Genomic DNA, 12,574 nt, shown 5'->3' with positions numbered 1-12,574 from the left:
GTTTGGGCACGGTGGCTCATGCCTGTAATCTCAGCTCTTTTGGGAGGCTGAGGCAGGAAGACTGCTTGAGCCCAGGAGTTCGAGACTAGCCTGCAACATAGCGAGACCATGACTCTAAGAAAAATAAAAATTAGCTGGGTGTGGTGGTGTATGCATGTGGTACCAGCTACTCGGGAGGGTGAGGTGCAAGGACTGCTTGAGCCCAGGAGGTTGAGGCTACGGTGAGCTGAGATCACACCAGTGCACTCCAGACTAGGTAAAAGAATGAGACAGTCTCTAAAAAATAAAAATAAATAAAAAGGGTAGTGTTCAAAACACAAATTACATGAGAATAAGTGAATGTCAAATTTAAAGCAGAAAGAATCCTAAATATGCTCTATGTTTTAGTTATTACATTTTTTAGCTAAAGATAAATTAGAACTAAGTTTTTTTTTTAATAACAGGTACCAACTCAATCAAAATTAGTATCGAGGTCAAGGAAGTAGCTAGCTACCATAAACAAAACTCAAAGTAATTTTTATTGGAAAATAAAATTGAAAAAATTTCATTGCTATTAATACAGGTGTGAACAGAAAAGCAAGGCATAGAAAAGGAATTAGAAAAGTAACAATTTTCTTAATTTTTTCACATTGAAAAAAACAAAACCACAATTTTTAAAAACAGGGTCCATATACTAAAAGCCTGAAAGATGACCTAATCTCAATGATAAAGGCAATTGAGTTCAACTGCTCTGTTAAATTTCTTGACCCTCTGAATTTTCTACTCACCAGTTCTTAATTGCATTTTATTTCATCAGTGATCACATTTATTTCATCAGTGATCACATGTATTAGCTCTTTTTTTTTTTGAGATGGAGTCTCGCTCTGTCACCTAGGCTGGAGTGCAGTGGTGTGATCTCAGCTCATTGCAACCTCCATCTCCCAGGTTCAAGTGATTCTCCTGCCTTAGCCTCCAGAGTAGCAGGGATTACAGGCACATGCCACCACATCTGGATAGTTTTTGTTTTTTTAATAGAGATGGGGTTTTACCATGTTGACCAGGCTGGTCTCGAACTCTTGACCTTAAGTGATCTGCCTGCCTTGGCCTCCCAAAGTGCTGGGATTATAGGCATGAGCCACCGCGTCTGGCCTATATTAACTTTTTCATTGGCTTTAACTATGATATGCATAGTATCAAACATTTTCCTCTAAAAATTTAACCCAAACTTCAAACAGTTCTGTACTCTGGTCTCACCAACTCTACTATTCACTGAGCTATTCATTAAAATCTTCTCATAGGTAGATAAAATCACTTTGTAAACATACAGTTTAGTTGCTAAGTGAACAGTTGTAACAACAAAGAGGACAGAGTTACACCGTAGAGATGCCGAAATAGAGCAATAACAGTACGCAATCTTCAAAATATTTAAGAAAATTATGTAACAACAACAGCAACAAATCATTATTTTAGAACCGGCCTACATTAAATTTAGCTAGTACTACCTTTTTTTTTTTTTTTGGGGGGACAAGGTCTCATTTTGTAGCCCAGGCTGGAGTGCACTGGTACAATTTTGGTTCACTGCAGCCTCAGTCACTTGGGCTCAAGTGATGCTCCCATCTGAGCATCTTGGGTAGCTACAACATCAGAAGCATGCCACCATGCCTGGGTATTTTAAATATTTTGTAGAGATGGGGTCTTGCTAAGTTGCCCAGGGTGTTCTTAAACTCCTGACCACAAGTGATCCTCCTGCCTTAGCCTCCCAAAGTGCTAAGATTACAGGCATTAGCCACTATATCTAGCCTAATTTTTTTAACATGCTTTAGAGAAAAATACATAGTAAATACCAACACTTATTTATAGAGTTGTCCAATTTGTGTATAATAAACACTTTTTAAATTAAAGCAGGAATTAGCTAGCCAAGCTCTGAATGTTTATGAATCAAAAACTGTCTCAAGTTGTTGGCTGGAATGTAAATTAGTTCAACCATTGTGGAAGACAGTGTGGCAATTCCTCAAAGACTTAGAACCAGAAATACCATCTAACTCAGCAATCTCATTACTGGGTATATACCAAAGGAATAAAAATCATTCTATTATAAAGATACATTCACATGTATGTTCGCCGCAGCACTATTCACAATAGCACAGACATGGAATCAACCCAAATGCCCATCAGTGACAGACTAGATAAAGAAAATGTGAAACTATACACCATGGAATACCATGCAGCCATAAAAGGAACAAGATCATGTCCTTTGCAGGGACATGGATGGAGCTGGAAGCCATTATCCTAAGCAAACTAATGCAGGAACAGAAAACCAAACATCACATGTTCTCACTCATAAGTGGGAGCTGAACAATGAGAACACACGGACACAGGGAGGGGAACAACACACACTACGGTCTGTCTGGAGGTGGGGTGTGCTGGGGGAGGGAGAGCATCAGGAAAAATAGTTAATACATGTTGGGCTTAATACTTAGGTGAAGGGTTGACAGGTGCAGCAAACCAACATGGCACACGTTTACCTATGTAACAAACCTGCATGTCCTGCACATGTACCCTAGAACTTAAAATAAAGCTGTCTCAAGAGTGACGGATATATACATACTATGCAAACTTATCTACCATGTTTGAGTGACCTGATTCTAAACACTGGTAATTAAAGACCTAAACAATAATGCATACAGACAATGCCTAAGATTAAATATAAGATACGAAGATTTTAAAAAGCACAAAAACACACATAAGGAATCATCATCTATAAAACTGTATGTATTATTTACTCAAAAAAAAAAAAAAAAAAAAAAAAGAGAAAGGTACCTGAATCAGCATTTGCAAATGTAAGTGGTGCTTCAAAAGCATTTGCTTCAAATTGGGCTGAACAGTTCATTAGTTCTGATTTTTGGTCTTTCGGTATTTTTTTTCCTTGATAAGATGTTTCATCACGTATAGCATAAATAAACTTATTTGTTTTCTTTTTCAAAGTAGATATTAAACCTGCATTCTTCGAAGCTACAGAAGTCTGTGTGGTGGCAGCTGGCCAGCTTCCATTATCAATTGAATTTGGACATAAGGAGTCATCCTTCCGTGAGCAAACAGTATGTATTTCCAGTCCACTTTCAGAGGCTTCAGTTTCTTTTTTAAAGTTTGGATCAGTCACATGACCTGAAAAACTTGCATTGAAAGTCTCTTTAGGTGATTCTCTTATTCTGAATATAGACTTTTTGATACCCTGAAATGAAGAAGCCATTGGAGAAGTTTCAGATACTGCCTGCTTTACTGCAAGAATGTAGTCTCTGTGAGATTCAAGATGCTGCTCTTCATCTCTCTTATTTACCACTGTTTCCTCATTTAATGGCTTCTCTGATTTTGGTAGGCTAGAAATATGTGGCAAAGAATTCTCTGAAGTAAGAAAATCTTTCTTTCTTTCATTCTCTGTGTTTAATAGGTCTTTTTCTGAATTATTTTGGTCACAAGAAGAAATATGCAATAGGGGTATTTTCTCCATCTGGGTTCCATTTAGACCTGAAAGGGTTAGTTGAGACCATTCGCAGGCCAAAGATGGTACAACTTCCTTGGAGATTTTGTCACTTCCACTCTCAAAGGGCTTCTGATTTGCTACATTTGAATATAATGGATCAGTATCACTTGATTCCATTTCAGATACAAATGAGTCTTTTTCTTTCACTTGGTTTTTAGATTTTTCACATTCATCAGCATTTGCTTCATGGAAAATTTTTTTCCTAGTCTTGCTAGTTCTTACTTTTTGTAGATTTCCTGTTCTACATTTAGAAAAACATAATGAAAAACTATCTTCTTCAGAGGTATCTACAACTGTTTCATATACTTCATCTTCTAGGACATTTGGCATTGACTTTCCAATGTGGTCTTTGCAGCTATTTACTTTAAATGAATTCCCTAATGTTCTTCCAAATCCTGTTAAAGTATAAAACAGAAGCACATTAATGACATTTTATAAGCCATATAATTTACATTATTCTCATAACCTTTCTCATAGAAAAAGTATATGTAGAATATACTTAATATTACATGTCAGTATTTAAAGGGTTATTGTGAGTACTTGGCATTTTATTTTTTGGCTAGTCACCCCTTCTCCTGTTCTCCTAGTAAAGCCTGATTCCCCTGATTCCAATGAACCTAAAGCCTTTTATTCATACAACAATCCCTAAAAATCTTTCTTTAGCAGTTCTACACAATTAAAACTCACCTAATCTTACCATATATACAATTAAATATTCTAAGACCTATCAAAACAGATGTTCCAAATCAATTTTGTGGCCGTATAAGGGTAAATCTGACTTTACATATGCATATACATACATACATGATACCACAAGCAAAAACAGATATCAAATCCTACAGTTATACAAACATACACACATACTAAGAAAAGTGCAATAATCCATGACCTGATTAGGTAAACTATGGTATATCTAAACCACATTTACTTTCTAATTAGAAAAAAAAGCTCAGATTTTGTTAATTATATATCTTACTGTCTCTGAAAATTTTCAATAGGCTTTGTTTTTGTGTCACCACCACATATTGAACAGTACTATCTTATACGGTATTTAAATACCGTCATGGAAATCAAATTAGTTTCTCTTTTTTTCCATTGAGACAGGGTCTCACTCTGTCGCCCAGGTGGGAGTGCAGTGGCACAAACACAGCTCACTGCAACCTTGACCCCCTGGGCTTAAGCGATCCTCCCACCTCAGCCTCCTGAGTAGCTGGGATCACAGGCACATCAAGTTAGTTTCTACTCTCAATACTTTAAGATAAAACACTACTTCAGTAGTCAAGAAAGGAAAAGTAATGTATTTTCTCTTTAAGAAAAGAGGAGCAATCCTTCAATGGTGCCAATTAAAAACAGTAGTTCAAGCTGGGCACGGTGGCTTATGCCCATTTGAGACCAGCTTGGCCAACATGGTGAAATGTCATCTCTACTAAAAATACAAAAAGTAGTCGGGCGTGGTAGTGCATGCTTGTAATCCCAGCTACTTGGGAAGCTGAGGCAGGAGAATCGCCTAAGCACGGGAGGCAGAGGTTGCAGTAAACTGAGATTATGGGTGACAGCGCAAGGCTCCATCTCAAAAAAAAAAACCCAAAACAATAACAAAAAACTGTAGTTCAACTAAACAGAGGACTTACTATGACTTGTAGCTTCTCTTTGATTTGTGTTTTCACTGTCTGTCACAGAAGGGATACATCTATCATTTTTCTTCAGACTTTTATCATGGTTAGAAAAATAGCTTTTCACATTCTGCAAAAAGTATAGTTTAAAAATCACTAGTATAAATACTCTCAATGCAAATATAGTAGTAGTCCCCCCTTATCCATGGTTTCACTTTTGGTGATTTCAGTTACCTGCAATCAAACTAGGTCCAAAAATTTTTAATGGAAAATTCCAGAAGTAAGCAATTAATAAGTTTTAAATTGTGTGCCATCCTGAGTAGTGTGATGAAATCTTGCACCATTACGATGTGGAAATCTTAGGAAAGGAAAATGGAAATGGAGAAAAAAAACTTGCACCATCTTGCTCCATCCCACTTGGGACATGAATCATCCCTTTGTCCAGCGATAGTATCCAGGCTGTATATGGGACTCACCTGTTACTCACTTAGTAGTCTTGGTTATCAGATCGGCTATTGTGGTACCACAGTGCTTGTGTTCAAGTCACCCTTATTTTACTTAACAATGGCCCCAAAGCACAAGTGTAATGATGCTGGCAATTCAAATATGCCAGAAAGAAGCCATAAACTGCTTCCTTTAATTGAAACAGTGAAAGTTCTCGACTTAAGGAAAAAAAAATGTACTGCAAAATCTATGGTAAGAACAAATCTATCTGTGAGATTGTGAAGGAGGAAGACATATGAGCTGGTTTTCCTGTCACAGCTCAAACTGCAAAAGTTATGGCCACACAGTGCACCATAGAAATAAAAAAGGTATTACATTTGTGGGTAGAAAACATGAACAGATTGTTTTGATTGACAGCTACACATTATGCCAGAAAGCAAAGAGCCTATACGAAAACTTTGGCAAGGGATCTCCTGAAACAAACGATACCAAGCCATTTACTGCAAGTAAGGGAATGTTACACAGATTCAAGAATAGGTTTGGACTGAAAAATATAAAAATTTTTATTTTTATATTCATCTGCTGCCACACGAGTACAGAACAATAAGGTATTTTGAGACAGAGAGACAAAACATTCACATAACTTTTATTACGGTATTTTGTTATAATTGTTCTATTTTATTATTAGTTCTTGTTAATCTCTTACTGTGCCTAATTTATGAATTAAACTTTATCACAGGGTACGTGCTTATAGAAAAAAAGATTATAGGTATATATACATAAATACTACACATATTTTTTTAATATACGTATAGGGTTCGGTACTATCTAAGGTTTCAGGCATTCACTGGGGATATTGGAATGTATACCCCATGAATAAGATGGGACTACTGTATATATTGTATATATGCAACTTAAACAGAGACAGCAGAGTTTCACAGAAAGGTAAAATCACATATAGCATCAGGTTTAGAGACTTTTTCAAAGGCTTAGATAAATTACAGATTAGGAAATTAAAAATGTTAAGATAAATAATTTAACAAGGCATTCCAAAATTGTTAGCAGTTTCAACAGTCTAATCAATTTGTCATATTTACTTACAGCAGTAGTATCATGAGGAAATAGAGTTTCAGATGCTTCCTCATTTCTGACTGCAAGACAAAAATTTATGTGTATTGTATATTATCACTAGAATGCAAAAACTCATTTTTTGTCAGACATCAAAAAGCACATCTACTATTTGATTACGTGACACATTTGAAACAAAATGAATTGATTCAAGTACTCAAGTATAGTAACTAGAAAGGTCAGTCAACACAGTGAATAAACTATACTTCCTTCCTTCGTACTACTCACAAGGTGGTAAGATATGGCTTAGTGATCATTACTTTATGGTAATACTGTCCACAATGAATTGGAAAATCAGATGATGTTGTGAGGTTATAACTTAAAAGCTAAAGCTTGGAGACTTCAGCATTCATTTAGATAATATTAAAGCCTAAAGGCATACTGTATGTTAAACACGTCTTTTCAAAATGATTTTATCCATATTATTTCATCTAAGCAACAGAATAGGGTTTACTCCCGGCTAAAGATGAATCAAAATAGAATGTTATTTTGCTAGAATAAACAAAATATAATACTGGTTTGGGAATAAATTAAGCTCGGGCTTTGAGTACAACCTAGTTATACATATACACACACACACACTTTATGACTGCACACATACATGGGCACACAACGGTCAAGTAAAAACGTTTTACAAAACAAACTTTACTGTGTGTAGGACTTCTGGATAAAATACAAGACACCTCATTAAATTTGAATTTCAGATAAACAACGAATAATTTTTTAGTGTTAAGTATGTCTCAAAATTATTCGCTGTTAATCTGAAGTCTAAATTTAACTAGGTATACTGTATTTTTTATTTTCTAAACCCTAACTACGTGATGTACTCAGAATTTTCATTACATTTAAAAAGAGCAGATATGACTCACAAAATAAGTTTCACAACTATTAATAGGTCATAATCTGCAAATTGAGAAACAATGATCTGGCCCAGTATCTTCTTAGAAAAAAAAATGTGGCTGAGACGGGCAGATCACTTGAGGTCAGGAATTCGAGACCACACTGGCCAACCCGGTGAAACTCCCTCTCCACTAAAAATACAAAAATTAGTTGGGTGTGGTGGTGGGTGCCTGTAATCCCAGTTACTCAGGAGTCTGAGGCAGGAAAATTGCTTGAACCCGGAAGGCAGAGGTTGCAGTGAGCCGAGATGGCACCACTGAACTCCAGCTTGAGCAACAGAGCGAGACTCTGCCTCAAAACAAAAAAAGAAAAAGAATGTTAATGAATACTTACTTTTTTTCCCATTATTATTCAATCTTTCATCCTTTGCCTATAAACTGTGATGCGTTTGTTTAGATGAACTTCCAAATACTTGTTTGTACTATAATCATATTTATTTACAGATATTTATTTAAACTTATATGTTTATTATCTCATAAAAATAAAAAAGAATGGTCACAGGTGGGTGTGGTGGCTGCTTGAGCTCAGGAATTTGAGACAAGTGTGGGCAACATGGCAGGGCCCACCTTTACAAAAAATACAAAAAAAATTAGCCAGGACTGGTAGTACACTGGTGGCATGGTACCTGTAGTCCCAGATACTTGGAAGGCTAAGAGGTAGAAAGATTAATTGAGCCTGGGAGGTTGAGGCTGCAGTGAACTGCGACTATGCCACTGCACTCCAGCCTGGGCAACAGAGAAGAACCTTGTCTCAATTAAAAAAAAAAAAAGTCACAACTTTTCAAATACTAAGTCATGATTAGCCAAATCTCAGCTACTCCGAGATCTTTAAGTAGTTTTATAACAGGAAGTATTTTTTTTTTTGAGACGGAGTCTCGCTCTGTCGCACAATAAGTAGTTTTATAACAGAAAGTTTTTTTGGTTTTTTTTTTTTGAGATGGAGTCTTGCACTGTCGCACAGGCTGGAGTGCAATGGCGTGATCTCAGATCACTACAAGATTCGCCTCCCAGGTTCACACCATCCTCCTGCCTCAGCCTCCTGGGTAGCTGGGACTACAGGTGTCTGCCACCACGCCCAGCTAATTTTTTCTATTTTTAGTAGAGATGGGGTTTCACCATGTTAGCCAGGATGGTCTCGATCTCCTGACCTCGTGATCCTCCTGTCTCAGCCTCCCTGTCACCCAGGCTGGAGTTCAGCGGCACAATCTCAGCTCACCGCAACCTCTGCCTCCCGGGTTCAAGCAATTCTCTTGCCTCAGCCCCCAAGTAGCTGGGATTACGGGTGTGTTCTACCACACCTGGCTAATTTTTGTATTTTTAATAGAGACAGGGTTTCACCACGTTGTACAGGCTGGTCTCAAACTCCTGGCCTCATGTGATCTGCCCTTCTCAGCCTCCCAAAGTGTTGGTATCACAGGCATGAGCCACTGCAACCAGCCTACAATTGGAAATATTTCTAGATCCTAGTAACAGAAACTATGGTGAGACTGCAAATAGTTTACAGTTTAATGAATGGATAAATTAAATATTGCAGTTTATCACATAGTTGTGTAATTTACACTTGTGGAATTTAAGACCTCAACTCAGTACTACTGGCAATACAGACCTTAGAACACATTTAAGTAGAGAAAACAAAAGCTTATTTAATGCTGCTTTAATGTCCTAATTACCACAATCATCTGTAAAAAAAAAAAAAAACAGTCACACCAAATACTGCCTCTTAAATGCTTGTATGGGCCAGTAAAGGAATATTTGTAAGCTATTCTACATTAATCACATCGTACTAAAACATAATGCTTGACCCCGGTGGACAGACTACCACTTAATGTATTTGTATTTATCCCAATCTACACTTAATAGAATAAAATTATTGTCAACTACTAACACAATTATCAAAGACATTATCTAATATTTTCTTTTCATATTTTCTTTTTAACAGAAGTATTAGAGATGACAATTATCAACCTCCTCTGCTCTTTCTTGTAAATATACATTTGCTATTATTACCTATGAGCACAGTAGAACTAAGGGTGGGTGGTGTAGCTAAAGAACTTGACCAAGACATATCAGGATCCACCTCAGCTCCCAGACTTTCAGAAATATGTTTTGGAGTCTGACGACCCTGGGAGGAAATAAAAGAGTTTATTTTTTTACAGAAATGCCCTGATCATTAAGGATATTATTTTTTCATTCACTTTTTATTTCACTTATCGTTTACTGAATGCCTATATGAGGAAGAATGCTAGGTACAGATTTGTAAATCTCAGGGGAAAGGTATAACGCTATTGTCAAATTCTCAATTACTAAGTCATAAAAATAAACCAGATAGAATATTTACCTTCACAAACTTTGGTGTATGAAACAAACTCCCACATACCACTGAGGGTAAAAAAGGGGAAAATTGTTAAGTTTTAATTTTATTAACATTTCTTAGTATTCTAAGAATAAAAAGCATTGTTTTTAATCATACCTGACTTATCTCTTTGTGGTGTTACATGCGTACACTGTAGAACAACAGGACTAAAATAAAACAAAGCAAATTCCTTAGGTTATTTTTTAAAAACTGGCAAAAACTAGTTTATCTTATTTTTAAAAGAAGATTCTCATTCATATAAATTGTTGGAATAGTACTTTTAGATATTTTATATTACTTTTTAAAAAGTAAATCTCTCATGAAGCATTAAGTAATCATCAAGTGATGTTTAAAATGCCAACGTATATATACTCATCACAAATTTCAGCTGCTGGAAACTGTGTATTTTAAACTCAAAACTTTGGTAAAGTAGGCCGGGCACAGTGGCTCACGCCTGTAATCCCAGCACTTTCAGAGGCCAAGGTGGGTGGATCACGAGGTCAGGAGATCGAGACCATCCTGGCTAACATGGTGAAACCCCATCTCTACTAAAAACACAAAAAATTAGCCAGGTGTGGTGGCAGGCGCCTGTGGTCCCAGCTACTTGGGAGGCTGAGGCAGGAGAATGACGTGAACTCGGGAGGCAGAGCTTGCAGTGAGCAGAGATTGCACCACTGTACTCCAGCCTGGGTGACAGAGACAGACTCTGTCTCAAAAAAAAAAAATTGTAAAGTAAATCATATTCTCTCCAAAGATGAAAAGTACACAATTTTATTTATTTATTTATTTATTTATTTATTTATTTATTTATTTATTTTTTTGAGACGCCCAGGCTGGAGTGCAGTGGCCGGATCTCGGCCACCACAATTTATTTTAAATTGATAATTCAAGGACGGACTTACTGCTTTTCACAACTGTTATGTTACTTAAAAAAATCACAGAATATACAGAAAACCAGCCAACTCAACATCACAAGAACAACAACTTGCATGTTTCTAACGTAAAAATTATTCTATTAAAATACTCAACCTAAAAGATTATTTTAAAATATAATATCTTCCACCAGGCTCTTAGCCAAAATATTAGCATAAAAATCAGATTCATCTTCATAAAACAAATATATTTAGGGAAATGTTACATTTAAATATTATAATATAATCACTTCATCATACCTTTCACTAAGACAGGAATTTAGAAGTGGACAGGTCACATCATCTGCTTGATGCATTTCAGCTTTCACTGTGCGAAGACTTTTATGTCTACTACTGGGAACATTCCTTCCTGAAACAGTACAATAATTCAGTGAGAATGTATATACTCTGGATTATAAATTTTCATTCTTTGGAAGTGTTTAAAAACAAAAAGTCTTATCTATACTGGGAAGAAGAATGTATAGGGAGTTGTCAGAAGAGGTTTTTCCGTTTGCTGATTAACCCCCAAAAAGAATGTCCCAAGCACAGTGGTTTATAATCCCAGGGCTGGCCAGGTGCAGTGGCTCACGCCTGTCATCCCAGCACTTTGGGAGGCTGAGACAGGTGGATAGGAGATCGAGACCATCTGGGCTAACACGGTGAAACCCCGTCTCCACTAAAAATACAAAAAAATTAGCCAGGTGTGGTGGTGGGCACCTGTAGCCCCAGCTACTTGGGAGGCTGAGGCAGGAGAATGGCATGAACCCGGGAGGTGGAGCTTGCAGTGAGCTGAGATAGCGCCACTGCACTCCAGCCTGAATGACAGAGGAAGACTCTGTCTCAAAATAATAATAATAATCATCATCATCATCATCATCATCTTCCCAGGGCTTTCAGAGACTGAGGTGGGAGGATTGCTTGAGGCGGGAGTTCAACACTGAACCCAGGAGCTTGAGCTATGGTTCATGCCACTGTACTCCAGCCTGGGAAAAAAGCAACATCTCATCTCTTTAAACAAAAAAAGAAAGAAAGAGAAAAAAGGAATAAGGGAAAAGACATTTACTGAAAGCCTACCAATGTACCAGATCTGACCATATCATTTCTGCTAAAAATCTTTCAAGATCTTACTTTTCAAGATCAAGTTAAACTCCATAGTATCAAGGCCTTTCACAATTTACTTATTTTCTTCATTTTTAGTTTTTGTAAGTACATAAGAAATACATATATTTATATGACAATTTACTTCTTAATTTTTATGATGCCATTCTTTTACGGTCTTTTTATCCATACCCAACCATGTGCATATCCTGAAATAATGCTTTCTTTAATCTCTAGGACTTTGTACAAGCTGTTTCCCCTTCTTCGTTTCTCTTCACCTGGAACAACTCTTTCAGGCTTCCATTTAGAAACTACCTCCTCCAGAAAGCTTTAGTGATCCCTAAGGTAAGATTAAGTGTTTGCCCCTCCTACGTGTTCCCTGAAGAGTTTATCATACACTGTTCTTTTCCCCCCATTAGGCTGTGAGCAATCTGAGGCAGAGATTTTGTCATTTATCACTGTATCCCTAGCAACTAAAAAATGTCTGATATGTTAGTTACTCCTGAAATATTGACTGGAAGAATAAATTGGATATAATTAGACAAAGTGAGTTGCAGACAGTAATACATAATTTCTATTCTTATTGAACACATCTATTTTCTAAGAAA

The 12,574-nt window shown here is 36.7% G+C and overlaps 1 protein-coding gene across 7 annotated transcripts in view; it reads right to left on the bottom strand.

The window, feature by feature from the left end:
• Positions 1-12,574, bottom strand: part of BRCA2 (BRCA2 DNA repair associated) — an 86,425-nt gene that overhangs the window by 64,940 nt on the left and 8,911 nt on the right. For 6 of the 7 annotated variants that reach the window (XR_013407876.1, XM_077974177.1, XM_077974176.1 and 3 more), the window contains exons 4-10: positions 11,130-11,238; positions 10,075-10,124; positions 9,943-9,983; positions 9,612-9,726; positions 6,679-6,728; positions 5,152-5,263; positions 2,800-3,915 (exon numbers count right to left, since the gene is read on the bottom strand). Coding sequence is in view for 6 of the 7 variants with exons in the window: in XM_077974177.1 (XP_077830303.1) it covers positions 2,800-3,915; positions 5,152-5,263; positions 6,679-6,728; positions 9,612-9,726; positions 9,943-9,983; positions 10,075-10,124; positions 11,130-11,238 (1,593 nt within the window). In the remaining variant the exon portion in view is untranslated. The remainder of the gene's footprint in view (positions 1-2,799; positions 3,916-5,151; positions 5,264-6,678; positions 6,729-9,611; positions 9,727-9,942; positions 9,984-10,074; positions 10,125-11,129; positions 11,239-12,574) is intronic. The other variant, XM_077974181.1, reaches the window with a different exon arrangement.

This window comes from Macaca mulatta, chromosome 17 (genome assembly GCF_049350105.2).
Source record: "Macaca mulatta isolate MMU2019108-1 chromosome 17, T2T-MMU8v2.0, whole genome shotgun sequence".
In the NCBI taxonomy this organism is placed as follows: Eukaryota; Metazoa; Chordata; class Mammalia; order Primates; family Cercopithecidae; genus Macaca; species Macaca mulatta.
The sequence above is the reverse complement of the archived record's forward strand: the minus strand, read 5'-3'. Positions and strand labels throughout refer to the sequence as shown.